Source organism: Homarus americanus, unplaced genomic scaffold, assembly GCF_018991925.1.
Source record: "Homarus americanus isolate GMGI-L3 unplaced genomic scaffold, GMGI_Hamer_2.0 scaffold51859, whole genome shotgun sequence".
Lineage (NCBI taxonomy): Eukaryota > Metazoa > Arthropoda > Malacostraca > Decapoda > Nephropidae > Homarus > Homarus americanus.
Window position 1 is genome coordinate 10,105,437 of NW_024711292.1, and position 17,827 is coordinate 10,123,263.

General features: G+C 37.2%; 1 protein-coding gene across 2 annotated transcripts in view; it reads right to left on the bottom strand.

Annotated features, from left to right (window-relative positions):
• The window catches only part of LOC121878144 (sorting nexin-17-like), a 159,951-nt gene that overhangs the window by 33,881 nt on the left and 108,243 nt on the right, over positions 1 to 17,827 (bottom strand). For both annotated transcript variants that reach the window (XM_042384288.1, XM_042384202.1), the window contains exon 10: positions 13,969 to 14,067. In XM_042384288.1, coding sequence (XP_042240222.1) covers positions 13,969 to 14,067 — 99 coding nt within the window. The remainder of the gene's footprint in view (positions 1 to 13,968; positions 14,068 to 17,827) is intronic.

Below are 17,827 nucleotides of genomic sequence, written 5' to 3' on the forward strand. Positions count from 1 at the left end.
AATATTGGCTGTCTTGGTATGATTTCACGTAAATTATATTCTCAACTTTAGTCTGAGATATTATATAAGATAAAACTGTGCTCTAAAGCTTGGCTGGCTGGGGGGGGGACTGTGGCTCTGCAACGAGGCTAGGGGGGGTTGAGGTGATAAGTTTGAGGAAGGTGTTCTGGTGTTTATTTAGCAGTCCTGCTAAGCTTCTCTCATTTTAAAATGCCAGTGATATGACCTAGGAGAATATAATTAACATTGCTGGATTCTTGTAAGATGCTGATTATTGAATATAAAAGTAACATGCACTAGATATAACAATTTAGTACGAATCAATTAGTACATGCAGTCCAGCTTTGCACTAATTATTTTATGTTTCTTTTAGTATGTGAATGTAAATGGGTAGGTAAATTAAAGTGAAAATTTATGTATCTTCCCCAAAAAATAAGTTGAGTTTAAAATTTTTATAAAATGTACCATAGTACTGTACACTAATGTACTATATTTTTTATATCTTGAGCAAAATATATGACGTTTATATTAAGTTAATCTTTATTTTGTATGATTTCAGCAATGCAAATTATATTATAGTAACTTTGTCTGGAGATATTATAGTAAAATAAACATGGAAGAAATTCACTAATCTTTTATTCTTGAATCATGAGGGTGGGAGGAGGAGGCTGGAGGTGGGTGACAGAGTGTCTTGCTTGTTTGTTTATTTATTTGGATAGATTTGACAGTTGGCGCTGGAAGGCCTGCCTGCTGACATTCTTAGAGTGACTAAGCTTCTTTCTTTATAATTTTCACCAAACTAATTTGGGTGAATATAATCTTTATTGAGTGGATTCTTTGTAAGATATTAATTTATTCGAATGTTGTTTTTTTCAATTTAAATTTTAATTGTTTATTCATTGATAGAGGAAGTGATCTAGTGCTGTCACTTGGTACCCCTGGTACCATAACACCAAGAAGCATGGCCAGTGTCTGAAGTATATACAGTCATCTCTTGGTTATTACGCCTAATTGGGGACCCGGCCGATAGCTAAAGTACAGAACCTTTGGGATTGTTCTAATTGGTTCCAGGCACCCAAGACCCAACTAAACTTCCATTTACAACCATTTTATGTCTCATTAAATATATATATAAATTCTGTAAATATCATAAACACACACAGGCATGGCTAGGTTTATTACAAAAGTGATGAGAATGCGGCTTAATACTGTAGTCCACAAAACATGTAGCTGATGCTTTATTGGTCCCCTCATACGAGTCGTGTTTCTCTCTATCAGGGCTGTCCTCCGCTCTTTTAATTTCAGGTGCTAGAAACTAATATTTTTAGTAATGCACAGGGTTTGAAGTGAATCCCAATTGCAACTGGGGTGCAATTATGATGTATATAATGTTATTACAGCTAGTGAAGATTTATCCAAGATGTAGGTTAACATTTCACCTGTAGGCAAATGCTTAAAAAGCCTGAAGCATATTCCTTTAACACATAATATTTGACCAGTATGGGAGGATCATCATGTCTCGTTAGGAATTGTAGGTAATTGGTCCAGCAGGCGTCATTTTTGGGGCTTGGCGATTGGGCGTTGTTGGTTTTGATATTAACTAGTGATGACTGTGTGTATATATATATATATATATATATATATATATATATATATATATATATATATATATATATATATATATATATATATATATATATATATACAGTATAATTGTGTTGGGTTGGGTGTGGTTTTGGTTTTGTTTGGTGTATTACCCTAAACAACGGCTTTCATAGCAGCGTTTACTATCGCGGTGCCTTGCCAAAGCTGAACTTTCACTTAACGCGGCATTTTTCATCATATACGCGGTGAGTGTCCGGCTCGAGAGCTATTTTTAGATTCGCACCACCCCCCACCCGCCACCCTGCCTGACTGCCTGTTTTAGCTCATAAAATTCATACAAATTACCCAGCCAGAATATAATTTACATTGCTGGAATTCTTATAATTTGGTGATCATTTTGAATATAAACAACATATATTTTGCATTAAACATACAATTTTTAGATAAAAATTGTTCTCTAGGTAATTATGTTATCTTTTGTCCAAAATATATGACATTTATATTCAAAATATTCCTGGTCTTACAAGGAATCCAGCAATGTCAATTATATTATCCTAACTTTAGTTTGAGGTATTATTTATTAAAATTTAGTGGTTATCCCACACATCTCCTTGGGACGGTTGGTGGGGGGTGGGGGGGAGGGAGGGACCGACCGACCGACCATCTGTTACCCGGTGAAGAATTATTTTTTTTTTTAACTGAAGATATTTGTTTTAGCTCATAAAATTCATACAAATTACCCGGTCAGAATATAATTTACATTGCTGGAATTCTTATAATTTGGTGATCATTTTGAATATAAACAACATATATTTTGCATTAAACATACAATTTTTAGATAAAAATTGTTCTCTAGGTAATTATGTTATCTTTTGTCCAAAATATATGACATTTATATTCAAAATATTCCTGGTCTTACAAGGAATCCAGCAATGTCAATTATATTATCCTAACTTTAATCTGAGGTATTATTTAATACTAAATGTTAAAAACTCTTGAATGGAGGATTGGTGGGGGTGGAGGGAGGGTTGGGACTGACCGAGCGGTTGGAAGACGGGGGGAGGCAAGGTGGGGTACTTTGATTGACAGATAGTGTTGAAGAATATTTTTTTTTTTTTATTAACTGTAGATATTTGTTTTAGCTCATAAAATTCATACAAATTATCCGGCCAGAATATAATTTACATTGCTGGAATTCTTATAATTTGCTGATCATTTTGAATATAAACAACATATATTTTGCATTAAACATACAATTTTTAGATAAAAATTGTTCTCTAGGTAATTATGTTATCTTTTGTGAAAAATATATGACATTTATATTCAAAATATTCCTGGTCTTACAAGGAATCCAGCAATGTCAATTATATTATCCTAACTTTAGTTTGAGGTATTATTTATTACTATACCTGGTTTTCCCCAAAAAATTTCTCAGAGGGAAGAGCCAGTGAGTGTAGTGTGAGAAGAGGGGGAGGGAGTTGAGTCCATTATTTGAATGGACATTAACTTGGCGACTGTATTTCTCTATTTCTCTTAAGTATTAATTGTGTGCATGTACCATCATAAAATTAAGATGTTATTTTTACTACAACATAGTTATTTGTCGTCAAAAAGTGGAGTTTGGGGGTCGGGCTGGGTTCTATTGGAATTAATCCCATATGTTCTGTTATTCACTTAACGCGGTTTTCACTTAACGCGGGACCCTCTGGGTTCAATTGACCGCGTTAAGTGGGGTACAACTGTATATATATATATATATATATATATATATATATATATATATATATATATATATATATATATATATATATATATATATATATATATATATATATATATATATATATACAGTATAATGTTATGGTAAATATCATAAACACATACAGGCATGGCTAGGTTTATTACAAAGTGATGAAAAGGGTACCTCAATACTGTAGTCCACAAAACATGTAGCTGTGCTTCTTTTATTTGGTCCCCCGTCATAAGAGTCCGTTTTCTCTCACATCAGGACGCCTGAGTCCTCCGTTTTCTCTCTTAATCTTAGAGTGCACCAGAGATTTCGCTATCCCTTAGTAATGACACAGAATTTAAAATTGCAATCCCAATTGCAACTGGGGTTGCAATTGTTGAGGCAACTAGATATGTCTGATTACAGCAAATGTGTTATTGTCAATTTGTAGGTGAAAGATTTTATCCTCAATAGATGTAGGTTAACATTACACCTAGAGGCAAATGCTTAAATAAAGCCTAAGGAAGGAAGCATATTCTTTTAACACATAATTATCTGACCAGTATGGGGAGGATCATCGTGTCTCCGTCAGGGGGTCGTGGAGTGGTGGTCCAACAGGAGTCACGGAAGTTTTTTTTTGGGGGGGGGGGAAAGGGGGGGGCCACGGACGTATACACTCTTACTCTTAAATCACTACTGTAATGTGATACAGGTGATTAATTTTTATCTCTTGTGCAAAATATATGACATTTATATTAAAATTATTCGCTGTCTTGCAAGGATTCCAGCAATGCAAATTATATTCAAATTTTAGTCCGAGATATCATATAAGATAAAAACTGGAAGCCTAAAACCCTGGCTGGGAGGGAGGGAGGGAGGGAGGGAGGAGCAAGCAGGATGTGAGGAGATAATTATGTTTGACAGTTGGAGCCGAAGGTCTCATGTGTGTTTATTTAACAGTCCTTAAGTGACTAAGCTTCTATCATTTTAAAATGCCAGTGAAATGACCTGGGAGAATATAATTTACATTGCTGGGATTCTTGCAAGATAGTGATTAATTTGAATATAAACAAGCTATAATTTGCACAAGACATACAAATTTTAGTTCTAATTTAAGAATTTTAATACAGAGGAAAAACTTTTATCTCTTGTGCAAAACATATGACGGTTATATTCAAATTATTTGCTGTCTTGCAAGGATTCCAGCAATGCAAATAATATTCTCCTAACTTTAGTCTGAGATATTATATGGGATAAAAACTATAAGCCCAAAACCCTGGCTGGGAGGGAGGGAGGGAGCAGGAGGTGAGGTTGTAGTGGATTTCTCCCCTACAAACGCTGTTTGTCGCTGCGTAGCCGACCCCGCGAATTCCTCAGTGTATGCCTCGTGGTCTGGGTCAACCAGCGCTGCCATACATCACGGAGGTCAACTACTAAGCCACGCCTACACCCCGCTATTTAAGATCCGACCTCGTGGTAATCTCTCTCTTTCTACCTACACCAACCAGCCAGCAACACCTCCTACTCCTCCTCCGCCTGCCTGGCGGTCCTCGCTCCCGCCGGCGAGCATGGCGACCCACAAGCTGTCCTCCTCTGAGCATCCTCACCAACCAGCTCTCTCTACATCACGCTTGTAACCATGCTGCCTTCCCAGCACCAAGCTTCATTGTACATCCAATACAACATGTATACAGAGAGCACATTGTGAGTTTCCTTTCTCCATCCCATCCTGAGTGAACCAAAACACCACATACCCCACAAATGGTGACCCCGGAGTGACTCGCACTCACACAGGATGGAGGAGAAACTGATCACTCTCCCAGTCTTCAAGCAGCATGGAAGACTGGCTTATCCACCCAGAAGCAACTCTCATCAGCTCTACAGCTACTGTCTCTAAACCGCAGGTTAGACACCCTAGAGCAGCACTGCTTCTCTAAGCAGACACCAGCTCCTCTTCCTGCCCCAAGCACCACGTCCTACCGACCCCAGAACACCCGTCCTGCCTCAGATGCCGCCCCCGGCCCAGCAGTACCTCCTGCCGCTTCTCCTGATGCAGCCCCTGCTCCCGACGCGGCCCATGCGTCTGAGTGCGGACCCACGCACCCCTCTTTTCTCCCTCAGGTACTCCCTGCTACTGTCCTGCACCCTGCTGCTGTTGTGGACCCAGCTGCTGTCACGAGCCCTCATCCACTTCTGCTGACCCAGCCCCTGCTCCTGACCCAGGCCCACACACCCCAGCAGGCGCATCTGACGACTCTGTACCTGCCGTGAGGGAAGCACAACATTCATTGCCTCCACAACCCTCTTTCTCCCTCCGTTCTCCCACAGATCTTGTGTGTCTAGACAGTTGCCTCCACTAGCGGCCGGCTCATCCACGCCATCGCCATTATGTTTCACATGAGGCATGCACCGCCCGTTCTGCCTCACATGTGCCATGCAACCCTGCAGACAACAAGTCTCCTACACCACCTGGAGGGAAGGAGGGAGTATTGTAGTGGATTTCTCCCCTACAAACGCTGTTTGTCGCTGCGTAGCCGAACCCGCGAATTCCCCAGTGTATGCCTCGTGGTCTAGGTCATCCAGCGCCGCCATACATCACGGAGGTCAACTACTAAGCCACGCCAACCCCCGCTATTTAAGATCTGACCTCGTGGTGATCTCTCTCTTTCTACCTACACCAACCAGCCAGCAACACCTCCTCCTCCTCCGCCTGCCTGGCGGTCCTCGCCCCCGCCGGCGAGCATGGCGACCCACAAGCTGTCCTCCTCTGAGCACCCTCACCAACCAGGTCTCTCTACATCACGCTTGTAACCATGCTGCCTTCCCAGCACCAAGCTGCATTGTACATCCAATACAACATGTATACAGAGAGCACATTGTGAGTTTCCTTTCTCCATCCCATCCTGAGGGAGAACCAAACATCCCATACCCCACAAGGTGATATTGTACTTTGACAGTTAGCGCCGAAGGTCTGGTGAATTATTTATTTGCTTATTTATGTTGTTTAGTGAGTTTTTGTTTTTTGCTTATAAAATATCATAGAAGTGACTGGGGAGAATATAATTTACATTGCTGGAATTCTTATAAGATAGTGATTAATTTGAATATAAACAAGCTATAATTTGCATTAGACATAAATTTTAGTTCTAATTTAAGAATTTTATTACAGAGCAAAAATTTTTATCTCGTGCAAAATATATGAAGTTTATATATTGAGCAAAATATATGACGTTTATATTCAAATTATTTGCTGTCTTGCAAACATTCCAGCAATGCAAATTATATTCTATATATTCTCCAAACTTCAGTCTGTGATATTATATAAGATAAAAACTTAAAGCCTACTGTATAACCATGAAACCTTTGCTGGGGGGTGATAGTGACATGTTTGACAGTTAGCACCGAAGGTCTAGTGAAGTATTTATTTGTTTATTTGTCCTTTAGATTGAGTTTTTGTTTTTTGCTTATAAAATTTCATAGAAGTGACAGGGGAGAATATAATTTACATTGCTGGAATTCTTATAAGATAGTGATTCATTTGAATGTAAACATGCCATAGTTTGAACGAGACAAAAATTTTAGTAAGCATTTTGTACATTATTTTGATTACATGTACAGTTCAGCTTTGCCCTTAGGACAGTGTGTGCATGTAAATGAGTTTCAATAAATGAATAAAGTTACATATATCGAGCCAAAAATAATAGTTGAAAAACTTTATGTAAACAGAGCTTGGATGGCTAAATTTTAGAATGACCAATAATTTTAATACTGTACAAAAAAAAATGCACAAATATTAAAGTGCACCATTTTCTTGATATTTACTCCATTGGAAACGAATGTAAACAGATAACTGAATTGGCTGAGTACCCCCTCAGCTTATCTGCTGATGTTCAAAACAAAACATGATTTTCGTAAGGATTTCATTGATCATTTTTTTTCGTAATTTACGGAGTATGACATTTTTTTTTTGTCTGAAAAAATGGCAAAAATTATCAGCCTGAGTCCTATATGTGAAGTTGTGGTCTCTCGTAAGCTAATGAATCCTCCACTTGCTGTCTCTTGTAGGCTAAATTTTACCTAACACAATGACAGAATTAAAGACGTTATTGCTTATTTAAACATACAGTGAGTTCTGCTATAACGCGTGTTTTGATTACGCGAATTTGCTCTAACGCGATTTATGAATTAGGAACGATATTTGTATAACGCGAACGCTTGTTTGCTATAACGCGATTTTTGCTTACTATCAAGAAGCGTTCTGGTGATAGAATTCCCGGTGATGATCGTAAAAGAAAGGATATAACACTTGAAGAGAAGCTCGATTTTATCAACCTCAAAATCACCCTTCTCCCCCATCAAGTAAAGTGTTACATTTACTGTATGATTTCATTATTAGATATGAATGTAACATTTATTTAGACTGTGCTATCCTTTGTGTTAGGCTAACTACTAAATTTGTTCGATTTCAAGTAATCTGCACCCAACCCTATTTTCTCCATATGCCCCGTTATTTCTATTACGCGATTTTCTATAACACGATATTTTACAAGAACACAATTATCGCGTTATGGCAGAACTACCTGTATTATTAAAATTTTTAATTAAGATTTTTTGTAAACATAAAAGCTGGATTTATAACGACTGTACTGATAACGATAACCCCAGACAATTAACATTCATAAGGCAGACACCCAACTCTTCAGAGGTAGCTAAGCAGTGACCAAATATAACTCTTGCAAGATTACCATTTATTAAAGGAATACCTGCAACATTTATTTTTAAATCTACAAATACCTGATACAAATGAAGACTTACCGCTAACTTTCTTTTCACATTTGCATTTGTTAATATCGCTGGCAGCATTGTAGCCAAGTTAGACTTATCACTGTAACCACCAGGCTACAGGGCCAAGCTGTGAGGTATTATGGTTGTTTTTCTTCTCATATTTTTGGGTAGATATAGGTAACTTTCTTCATTTATATTTACTCGGTTACATGCACACACTGTGCTACATACATAAATAAAAAAATAAAATAAATAATTGTCATAAGGGGAAACGCATACAGGGATTATAAATTTCTTTGCACATGAGTTAGCTGGTTCAGTGGGGAAATGGGAGGATGGTGCAGAATGTTGCGGCGATGTTGCAAGGGAGTCGGCAGAGGTAGCGTCCCTGTTGGTCTGCGTTACCATGGTGAAGCAGGGAGTGTAAGCAAATGGCAATTGTGTCAAACTTTCATTTGGGTTTTATTTACTGGTTTGGCAATACTGGACAGTATTTTTTGTTGTAACTTATTCATTGGTATTATTTTTATATATTCCTTGCACATATACTGGTACTATTGTATATACAGTCTGACCTTGACCTCGCAAGTTCGTGTATGTGTGCTGCTAATTATTATCCCACCATACCTGAGTTTCCGAAATGCACGGAATTGTGGAGTAAGTATTAAAAACAGGAAAACTTGCTAATAATTTGCTAAAAAACTAAATCTAATTGAACAACATAAATCTTCATTGTTTCAAACTTACACACCAATGCCATATTTATTGGACAGTTCGTTACCATTTATTCCACTATATAAATGATGAGGTTCAGAGTTAAATGATTTAATGAGCCTAATTTCAACAAATTTCAAATGACATTTGTCAAAAATGAAAAAAAAATTGCTATGACAAATTACAGAATTGATACATAGCATACCAAAAAATTAAGTTGCAAAATAACTACAGTAAATAAATTTACTAGGGTACTGCACTCAAGTAACAATTTTGAGTTTTTACTTTTTAAAAAGTACTCAATTTTTTTTTTGTTCTACTTTTACTTAAAGTATGGTTTTCTAATACAGTGGTCCCTCAGTTAACGAACGGTTCGATTAATGAAATTTCGGTTAACGAATTAGCTCCCATCAGGATTTTCAGTTCGATTAACGAACAAAACTTCGATTAACGAAATCCTTACGACAAACACGTTTTGTTGTGCGCATCAGCTGATCGGCCAGTCCACCAATACAGAAATTGGTTCTATGTTTACATTCGTTTCCAGTGAAGTAAATATCAAGAAAGTTTATCTCTTGAATATTTCTGCATTTTTTATACAGTAGTACCCCGATTTACGCGGTCAATTGAACCTACAGGGTACCGCAGAAAGTGAAAACCGCATAAAGTGAACAACAGAACATATGGGATTAATTCCAATAGAAACTGACCCGACCCCCAAACTCCACTTTTTCAGACACAATACCTATGTTGTAGTAAAAATAACACCTTAATTGTATGATGGTTTGCTCACACAATTAATAATTAAGAGAAATACCAATAATATTAGGTTTTTTAACACTTACATTAGTAGAAAAGATGGCAGGGCACACGGGGATGGGGGATTGGTTCCGAGGCAGAGGGCAGATTATTGGCCCTCACCCGTATCACTTGTAACAATTGTATCACTATCCACCACATAGGCTTGCAGGGCCTCTTTGTCAAACCCTCAAAGTCCATATAAGACCATATCTTCACTATCACTGACTTGGACCGGCTGTGGTGGGTGGCGGGTGAAGAACTCGGTAATGTTTTGATGACTGGGCGACCTTGTGCGCATCCTGCCCGCGCAGCTTCCCGCGTATATGCACCGCGTAAAATGAAACTGCAGTTCTGGCGAGGTACTGCGTAAATGTGGAATCGCGTAAACGAGAACCGCATAAATCGGGGTATTACTGTATTAAAATTATTGGACATTCTGAAATTTAGTTCACATATTGATAATATAGACACTACAGGGAACAGTTTTTGTGCACCCATCAGCTGATTGAATCACCCAACAACGCTTCTCAGTTTAGCTTTGTTTACATTGTTGTGAACATCGATTTTGTTGGTCTCTTGAAAATTTTTGCATTTTTCATTAAAATTATTGGTCATTCTGAAATTTAGTTAACATATTGATAATATACAGTGTAGAAATTATTATGAAACATGAAGAAGGCATTAGAATCAATGCACTCTGTAAAGAACATGGCATCATCATCGACTGCCTCTACAATCACCTGTTTGATATGTAAACAAAGCAGCCGATAATACGACATACACACCTCAAAGTAAGTTAAAATACAGTATTCTATTTTTTTATTTTTTATTATTGTACAGTACAGTATACTGTACAGTACAGTACAGTACTCCCTCTTTATCGACGGATTTTTTATCGACGGTTTCGATTATCGACGGATTATTTAGACGGATTTTTATTTTGGCTTTATTTGAACTCTGCGGGCCTTGTTTGTACTTTCGCCGCTAGGCGGCACTAGTGGCGTGACTAGCGTCTACCCGCGTCCACTTATTATATTATTATTTATACACTATTATTTAAGGTTATGTGTAAAGGAAACGCATTAATGCTTAAAGGTACATTTATTCAACATATGCTAATAATAGTTAGAAAAATTACGTAACCATCACGGTATCGACGGTTTCTTTATCGACGGCCGTCTACAGAACGTAACCCCCGTCGATAAAGAGGGAGTACTGTACTGTATTTAGTTTATATTTAATGTTTTGTTAATTCCATTACTGGTATACAGTACTTTATATGTATACTTTTTCTGTGAGTTGGAACCAATTACCCAATATCCCATTGAAATAATAGATTTGGCTAACGAAATTTTCGGTTAACGAACGACTCTGTGGAACGAATTGTGTTTGTTAACCAAGGGACCACTGTACTTTTACTCCAATACAATTGAAATAACAAAAATCGTTACTCATTATGTGCAAACTAATAATATATTTTTTAATTAATTGTGAGGGTGGAGGGTATGGTGTGGGTGAAGCCGTGAAGGTTACAGTGTGAGTGTGGGGTACACCACGCGGTCACATTCCTAGAGGTCTCATGAAGTGAGATGACGTCAGGTTAGGTGGAAGTGGCCATGACAGCGGACTTTCCCTTTCATCTTCTTGTGTCCATTAGCTATTAGCACCTTGACCAGCCACCTTACCTAGCCTACCCACTTATCCTCCCTCCCCCATCGAAAAAGGGGCTTGGTCTTAACATTAGACATGAGTTCCTCTTCGTATATACCTGTATCTAAAATGATTTCAAAGAGGCTGTGATTCTAAAAAGCTTTACATAATTCCATCTTGGATATAAAGCCTGAATCTGTACATATGTGTGAGACTGAGTGTATTTAAAATTCTGCTTAAATAACTAAGTACTGTACAGCATGCCCTTACAATTCATGGATTTTTAATTTGTGGATGACACCCTGGATGTACCCAGGAATGTCTGCGGGTAGTTTTAAAGTTGGCGGCATTTTTTGCGTCCGTGATGGGGAGCTTACGAGTTTTATGGCATTCCACAAGGTGTCTCTCTTGTCCCAGGCGGCTGGGCCATGTGTGCTCACTTTGGGTTAAACACTTGTCCATTTCAAGAGTGTGCTACTCTGCTCTCTTAACAACTGTGCTCCTTGTGCTTGTGATGGCTCTCAAATGCTCGTAACTACCTTCATACAGCCACAGGAAGATGCCCAAACAAGTGAAGAGAGAAAAGAAGGTCAAGAATTTCTCCCATACGTACGCCTGGCTATGCCTGGCTATGCCTGGCAACGGGAGCGGGTAAGGGGAGTGAGTGACTGCTAGTTAGTGCGTCGTCTGCAGTTGTAACTCTCCTCACTCCCTGCCATATTTCACTGAATTTACTGTTTTTATTAGTGTTTACTTATAGAATAGTGTTTAATAGTGATTAATCATGGCATTGTAGCTAGGTTAGCTCATCATTGTAACCACCAGAATACTGGACCAAGCTGTGAGGTGTTATGTTTTTTCCATTCGTATTTTCGGATAGATATACCTGTACAGTGGTCCCTCGGTTAACGAACGCCTCGGTTAAGGAAATACCTTCCATAAGAATCTTCATTTCGGTTAACGAACAAAAATTCGGTTAACGAACAAAAATTCGGTTAACGGAATTCTTACGAAAATGTTTCGACATCCTTTGGCTTGCTCACCAGCTGGAAGATTAGTCCGCCAAAACAGAAATCGGTTCTAGGGCTTACATTCGTTAAAATTGGAGTAAATATCAAGAAGGTTGTACTATTCAATAGTTTTCCAAGTATTATATTAAAATTTTTAGTCATTTTATCACTTATTTAACATAATTGCAGTACAGGGCACTAGTTTTTGGTGCGCCCATCAGCCACTTCACTCACCCACCAAGGCCTCAGCTCGTATCTCTGTTCAGTGGAGGAAACATCTTGCTTGTGGGTCTCTTGAACACAGAGTATTTTTACGTTTTTACAGTACAATTATTGGTCATTCTGAAATTTATTTAACATATTGACAATATATAGTGCAGTGCAGTGTTGATTTAAAGAAAAAATCTTGAATTACACCTAGTGAACTTAAAAATTTATGGGTGAAATGACGGCATCAAGCATGGGGTGATTTCTCCTCTCCCTTCTCCTCCACCCCCACTTCTAATTCCCATCATCATCATCATCAACCAGGAGCCTTCTACATGCACACCTCAAAGTAAGTGTGCTTTACTGCATTTATTTATAGTTTGTATGTAATTTTCGGTGAGCTGGAACCAATTACCCAAAATCCCATTGAAACAATGGTTTTGGTTAACGAACGACCTTCTGGAATGAATTGTGTTCGTTAACCGAGGGACCATTGTACAGTATATACTTTAGAAACTTTTGTTCAAAATTTGATTAAATATTATTTTATGAAATTATTTAACTTTATTAACTTATTTAAGGTACAGTATTTAAAGTCATTTAAGGTTGGTGTGTTGATGCGGCGCAAGCTACCTAACCACTCACTCGCACACTCATTTCAGTGGAAGTGGTTCATTGAGACATGCTCACCACTTTTATGACATGTAACTTCTAATTTCACATCCATCTCATAGCCACCATGCTTCCTTTTAGTCACTACACCACTTTAGAACTGATGGCTGCAACAATAGTCCACCAATGGCAACAAAGACACAACAAAGTTGATTATTATAGTCTTCAAGACAACGACTGAGGACACGGGTGACTGCATAGCGTGGGCGAGAAGGATGAAATTTAAGAGAATAGGAATTACAATCTCTCAAATGCTTGTGCTCCCAATGATCGACTGATTTCATCCTTAGAATCCTTTTAACTTCAGGGACTCTTTACATGTACGAGTAGTTCCACAATCATTTGACCACTTAAGTGTGAAACCACTTATAATGAAGACACTTACAATGAGGACCCCCTGTATGGTGCTTCAATCTTTGCTTGTAGTGCTGGTAAGAGTTACTTTTTTAAAATTAGTACTATTTACATGTACACACATATGGGCTGATAATGTTTTTTGTTGTATTATTATACGGGGGGGGGGGCTCGATAAGGAGGAATTTGGGATAATTTGGCTAAGCCGGAGCCCCATTGTGCCGAATTATCAAGGGTTTACTGGACGTACATCTACTATCCATCCAAAATGTTTGGGTCAAGAGTCAAAATTTTTCACAAAAAACTCTATGACATGATTTCCCAAAGTGAGCATCCTAATGTTGGATGTGATGTATAAATGAATATACAAATGAATGGGCAGCATAGTCTAAACCCCCAATGATTTTGTTGGGGGCATAAAAACAAAAGACATCCTCCTACCATTGGTAAACTCTCGCCGGTGTGGTTCAGAGTAACCTGTGTGCTGCTCCCATCGCGCCGCATGTAGGACAAACTTCCTTTCCGAACCCGCTCACTGGGCTGGAAGAGAAGAATTATTATAAGCACAAAAGGCTGTATTAAAAATTTTTTCTTCCATAAAAATTATAACCTTTGCAGAGTCTTACAACATTAAATGCTGATTGCAACTTTAAAATAACTATAAAAATAACAATAATAATACAGAAGGGTCGGGATATATCGCGAGATAGGGTCCAAGGATGTTTGCTATATACTAAATCGCGGTAAATAATTACATGTAATCAATGGGGAAAATAGGGTCAGGTTCTGGAAGCCAATAAAAGTTAATGAAATTACTGTAGATATAAAACGGCACAGACTAAAGTTAGCAGAATATAAAATGCATTGCTAGAATCCTTGCAAGACAGCGAATAATTTGAATATAGGCATCATATATTTTGCACAACAGATAATTTTTTTAGTCTTTTAGAATACATTTAAGTACAGTACTGTTTTTCAACTTTTATTTTTGGGGCAAATTAGGGAATTTTTAGGAGTGTTTCTGACTTTTTAAGTTTTTTTGCTTTATGTGAGGTTCCAGGAACATAATCCCACGTAAGTTGTCAGTCTACTGTAAATAAATTTATCGCTATGTATTAGAAAATGTTGATAACTTTGGTAGTCCCGATAAATTTGAAATATTTCCTGCCCGATTTCCCTCGCGTAAAAAAAAAAATCGCTATACAGTATATAGGATAATTTTGGTAGCAGCAATATAAAATTTTTTTTTTTATATAAAGTCATATATATCCCAACCCTACTGTAAAAATAATAATAATAATAATAAAACCATGAAGAGAGAATTCAGCATAACTCCTACAACAATCTTTATACTTTGTCATAAAAATATTACACAACTATATACAAGTACAGTAATCTCCCCGATTTACGCAGTCAATTGAACCCGCGTAATAGCGCGTAAAACGAGAAAAGCGTAAATGGAATAACAGAACATATGGGATTAATTGAAATAGAGACTGGGCCTACTCCCAAACTCCACTTTTTCAGACACAATACCAACATAATACCTAGTTGTAGTAAAAATAACATCTTAATTTTATGATGGTATGCACACACAATTAATATTTAAGAGAAAAACAGTCGCCAGGTTAATGTCCATTCAAATAATGGACTCAACTCCCCCTCTTCCCATGCTCGCTGGCTCCTCCCTCCCTGAGAAATGTTTGGGTGAAAACGCTAGATTTTAAGGTACATTATTACCCCGCTTTACACGGTTTCACTTTCTGCGATTTCTCATTTACGCGGTACCTTGCCAGAACCGGACTTTCACTTTCTGCGGTGCATCTACTCATATACACGGTGAAGTATAATTTTTTTTTTTTTTTAGCTCATAAAATTCATACAAATTACCCGACCAGAATATAATTTACATTGCTGGAATTCTTACAATATGATGATCAATTTGAATATAAACATCATGGATTTTGTATTAGACATACAAATTTTAGATCTAATGTAATAATTTGGTTTACACAAAGCAAATATTTTATCTTTTGTGCAAAATATATGAAGTTTACATTCAAAATATTCCCTGACCTGCAAGGGATCCAGAAATGTCAATTATATTATCCTAACTTTAATCTGAGGTATTATTTATTACTAAAAATATAAATCTACTGTTTTCTCCCAAACATTTCTCTGGTAGGGAGGGAAGGTGGGGGGGAGGGTTGGTACTGACCGTCCCAGCTGGCGTGGTGTGGAGGGGGGGAGGCAAGGTGGGGTATTTTGATTGACAGATAGTGTCTTGAAAATTTTTTTTTTTTATTAACTGAAGATATTTGTTTTAGCTCATAAAATTCATACAAATTACTAAGCCAGAATATAATTTACATTACTGGAATTCTTACAATATGATGATCATTTTGAATATAAACATCATGGATTTTGCATTAGACATACAAATTTTAGATCTAATGTAATAATTTGTGTTTACACAAAGCAAATATTTTATCTTTTGTGCAAAATATATGAAGTTTACATTCAAAATATTCACTGACCTGCAAGGAATCCAGAAATGTCAATTATATTATCCTAACTTTAGTCTAAGGTATTATTTATTACTATACGTTAAAATCTAGTGTTCTCACCCAAACATTTCTCAGAGGTAGAAGCCAGTGAGCTGGGAAGAGGGGGGTGGAGGGTGGGGGGGTGAGTTGATTCCATTATTTGAATGGACATTAACCTGGCGACTGTATTTCTCTTAAATATTAATTGTGTGAGCATACCATCATAAAATTAAGATGTTATTTTTACTACAACATAGGTATTGTGTCAGAAAAAGTGGAGTCTGGGGGTCAGGCCAGTCTCTATTGGAATTAATCCCATATGTTCTGTTGTTCACTTTCCGCGGTACCCTGTGGCGTAAATTACTACTGTACAGTAATAAATAATACCTCAGACTAAAGTTAGGATAATATAATTGACACTGCTGGATTCCTTGCAAGGCCAGGAATATTTTGAATATAAATGTCATATATTTTGCACAAGAGATAAAATTTTGGCTTTGTAATCAAAATTCTTAAATTAGATCTAAAATTTGTAAGTCTAATGCAAATTCCATGAAGTTTATATTTAAAATAATCAAAATCTTATAAGAATTCCAGCCATGTAAATTATATTCTGGCTGGGTAATTTGTATGAATTTTATGAGCTAAAACAAATATCTTCAGTAAATAAACAAATTATTATTCACCCAGACACTCTCTGTCAATCAAAATACCCCACCTCCGCTCCCCCCCTCTTCCCACGCTCCCTGGGTCCCTCCCTCCCTACCAGAGAAATGTTTGGGAGAAAACAGTATATTTACATTTTTAGTAATAAATAATACCTCAGACTAAAGTTAGGATAATATAATTAACATTTCTGGATTCCTTACAGGTCAGGAAATATTTTGAATGTAAACTTCATATATTTTGCACAAAAGATAAAATATTTGCTTATTTTCATGATTTCTTTAAATTATATCTAAAATTTGCATGTCTACTGCAAATATTAAGATGTTTATATTTAAAATGATCACCATCTTGTAAGGATTCCAGCAATGTAAATTACATATTTTATGAGCTAAAAACATATATATCTTCAGTATATAAACAAATTATACTTCACCCACTGATCTATCTTTCTGCCTCATTTACACACAATTGCAGTTTCAATTGTTTCTCTTCCTTTGACAACACAACATACATACAATATAATGTTCCTCACCTTTGACCTTGTGCGCACCCTGCCCGTGCCGCTTCATGCGTAAATGATGGAATGAACCGTGTAAATAAAAATTGTCGGTCTGGCAAGGTGCAACGTAAATGACCAAACGCGTAAACCAAATCAGCATAAATCGAGACTATACTGTACTGTAAAATGGAAAATGTGGCAACTTTGTATTGGGTAGTGGCCAGTCGCAGGGACTGCAATTGGAGAAATTTTATTTGCTTTTAAGGGGATTAGGTTTTCATTTTTGGGCCGCGAATCGCCAAATCCATGAATAACATTTGCGGACTGGGTGGGGGTACATTTTTACTTGTGTACAAAGAAATGTATATTCCTTTCTGTGTTTGCCCTTAGGACAATTACTTCTTTTACCTGTAGTTTTGTATATGTGTGTGTGTGTGTGCACGTGTGTACACACCGCACACATATACACACACACACACACACAAAACTCATACAAATAAATAATAATTGGAAGACCCTCTCACAAATAATCAAAAACAAATTTATTAAAAATGTGAGTCTACCCTCAAGACCGTGCAATCTTAAT